Below are 2,941 nucleotides of genomic sequence, written 5' to 3' on the forward strand. Positions count from 1 at the left end.
TCTCCCCCTGTGTGATTTACTGCCTCTGAAAACTGAATGGAGGATCAGCTACGAGTTGGTTATGATTTGATAACACATAACAGCAACACAATATAATATTTTTATTTTTATATAGAGAGAAAGTATCAGGCATTCATAGAAGAAATCCATATAGGACTATATTCATAGCTTCCTCATTTGTGATAAACCGAAACTACAGAGTTATTTACAGAATTTTTTCAAAGGATTCTTGTGGATCCTTCCTCCCAAGCATGTGCCAGACTAGAACCAAATCTTCCATATTGTCCTTCCTTAAAATAAAATTCTTGTTTTAATTAAGGCTTAGTCATGCAACTATTTGTGGTTTCCAAAAAAATAATGTCTCTATATCTTTAATGTCTAATTAAATACAAAAGCAATGCAAGAAGTTCGCCAAGCTTTTGATTGGAGACGTGAAGCACTTCCAGCTCCACTCAGCAGATCGGTATTTCACTCCAGCACATTCATCAACAGGAAAAGGTAGTGTATGTTTTAAAAAGATATTCCTGGAAAGGAATTTGGTAAACTTGGTGAGCTTTCACAGATTGGTATCTCATTTAGGACATTTCTTTTGCAGTGCTCGACCACCTGATTTGTAGTTGAATGTTCTCAGTTTTTTTTTTTAAAGACACTGTTCTGATGCTATTGAAGAGAAAGCAAGACATTGTGGGACACCCTTCTTGCTCCAGCAACACCTACTACCTGACGTGAGGTGGGAACAGTCTGAAGGGAGGGCCAATACAGGCAGGACTGAGAACTTCGTTGGACAACTATGGGTGGGAAGTCAATATTGACAGGACTGAAAACTTGGGAACACCAAGCCATGAGGCTCAAGGCTGAGGTGCCTGCATACACATTTTGGGAGCTGTCTTGACTATATTCTGCTATTAATCTGGATTATAACCTTTTGAGCCCCCCCCCCGAAACAAAATTTAAAAGATGCTGTTGTTGTTAAGTGCTGACAAATCAGCCACAAATCACAGTAATCCTACATGATCAGTGGATTGGAATCATGTCCTATACTGTGCCATATCAAAATCACCAAGTTCAAGTCCATATTGCAATCAGTGTGTCAATCTATCTCCATGAAGATCTTCCTTTCCCAGCATGATGCCTTTTTCTAAACACTAGTCCCTTCTGACAACATATCCAAAGTCTGCGAGATGAAGTTTTGCCATTTTGGCCTCTATGTAGCACCCTGCTAGGACTTCTTCAAGACTGATTACAGATAGGATATTGAGCACACGGATTCCAAAGTGTGCTCATTGTCCAATTCTTTTTTTTTTTTTTAATTTACATGAAAGGACAATATTTATTTAAACAGAGCTCAATGGGGTAACCATGGTATCATCAGATTGCATCCAGAGGAAAAAGGGAGGGGCCAAATGAGAATCAATCAACGGCACTCCCACACCTTTACTGTTTGATCTACACTGCCAGTAACCACATATGGTGCCGTCTTATGGAAATCCAAGGAGGTAACAAAGTGTTCGTGCGCATTGAGGGGCTTCATGCATCGCTTGTTCTTGTAATCCCATACACGTAGGGTCTTGTCATCAGCACAACTCAAAATAAACTTTCCCCCAGAATGGAACAGAACTCCACGTACCCAGTTATCATGACCCACAAGGGTCATAAGGCACATGCCAGTACTGACATCCCACATCTTAATAGTCTTGTCTCTAGATCCAGACAGCAAGAATGGTCCAGGCTTGCCACTTTTCTTAGTCTCAGATCCTGTTGCTTCAGAGATGGAAGAATAGGAGCTTTCTGGAGCCCAGGAGATGCATTCTACCACATGTTCGTGTTCTCGGAGCTCAGCCTTGCATTCCTTTGTTGCTACCACCCATACTCGCACTGTCTGGTCATTGGAACAGCTGGCTATCAGGGTGCCATCCTGGTTTGGTCGCACCATACGTACCCATTCTCTGTGTCCTGTGAATGTCTTCACACAGTAGCCAGTTTGCACTTCCCACATTTTTATAGTTTTATCCCTTGAGGTGGACACTATATGATCTCCATTAGGCATGATGGCTACTGAAGAAACATTGTGGTCATGGCCGTGCATGGTTCTGATGCATTCAAAGCCCTGAAAATCCCATAGTTTAATGGTCATATCTGCAGAACAGGAAGCTAGAAGCTTGCCACTGTGGTCAAATGAAATATCCTGTACAGAGTCTGCATGGCCCTTAAGAGTTCGTTCAAAATCTCCAGTTTCATAATCCCACACCTTAATGGTAGCATCCTCTGAAGCAGAGACCATAACACTGAACACAGGATGGAAAATGACTCGGGTGACTGGACTCCTGTGACCACTCAAAGCATATTTTTCTGGTGGACGGGGAATCCATTCTTTCATTGTCCAATTCTATCTCGCTAATATGATCTTTTTGATAATTTAATGATGATGATTATGATGATGATGGTTATTGTTGTTGTTGTTTTTGCTATGTGCCGTTGAGTCGTTTGCGACTCATAGTGACCCTATGTACAACAGCCCTAAACTCTGTTCTGTCCTGTGCCAATCTCATTGTCTCCAACACACTCATCCCGATTGCCCCAGCCACCGAATCAATCCACCTCCCAGAGGGCCTTCCCTTCCTGCGCCTGCCTTCTACCCTCCCAAGCATGATGTCCTTCTCCAAGGACCAGTCTCTCCTTACAACATGACCAAAGTATGTCAGATGAAGCCTCAGAATCCTTGCCTCCAAGGAGCAGCCCGGTTTAACCCTCTCCAGGATGAATCTGTTTGTTTTTCTAGCAGACCATGGTACCCCCAGTACTCTTCTCCAACACCAAAGCTCAAAAGCATCAATTCTTCTTCTATCCTTCCTGGTCATTGTTCAGTTCTCTGATGCATAACAAGTGATTGCAAAGACCATGGCCTGTGTCAGACACACCTTAGTCTCCAGAGACACACCGT

General features: G+C 42.6%; 1 protein-coding gene across 1 annotated transcript; it reads right to left on the reverse strand.

The window, feature by feature from the left end:
• Positions 1 to 1,414: 1,414 nt before the first annotated feature.
• Positions 1,415 to 2,368, reverse strand: LOC102861711 (platelet-activating factor acetylhydrolase IB subunit alpha-like). The gene has a single exon (XM_006886250.1). The coding sequence runs from the start codon at positions 2,279 to 2,281 to the stop codon at positions 1,415 to 1,417; it is 867 nt and encodes a 288-aa protein (XP_006886312.1). The 5' UTR covers positions 2,282 to 2,368.
• Between the last annotated feature and the right edge of the window lie 573 nt (positions 2,369 to 2,941).

The sequence above is a fragment of the Elephantulus edwardii genome, unplaced genomic scaffold (genome assembly GCF_000299155.1).
Source record: "Elephantulus edwardii isolate Elephantulus edwardi_28Jun2011 unplaced genomic scaffold, EleEdw1.0 scaffold00048, whole genome shotgun sequence".
Classification (NCBI taxonomy): domain Eukaryota; kingdom Metazoa; phylum Chordata; class Mammalia; order Macroscelidea; family Macroscelididae; genus Elephantulus; species Elephantulus edwardii.

Excerpts from the sequence above, each read along its gene's own strand:
- LOC102861711 (XM_006886250.1), bottom strand. The coding sequence starts at position 2,281 with ATGGTCTCTGCTTCAGAGGATGCTACCATTAAGGTGTGGGATTATGAA.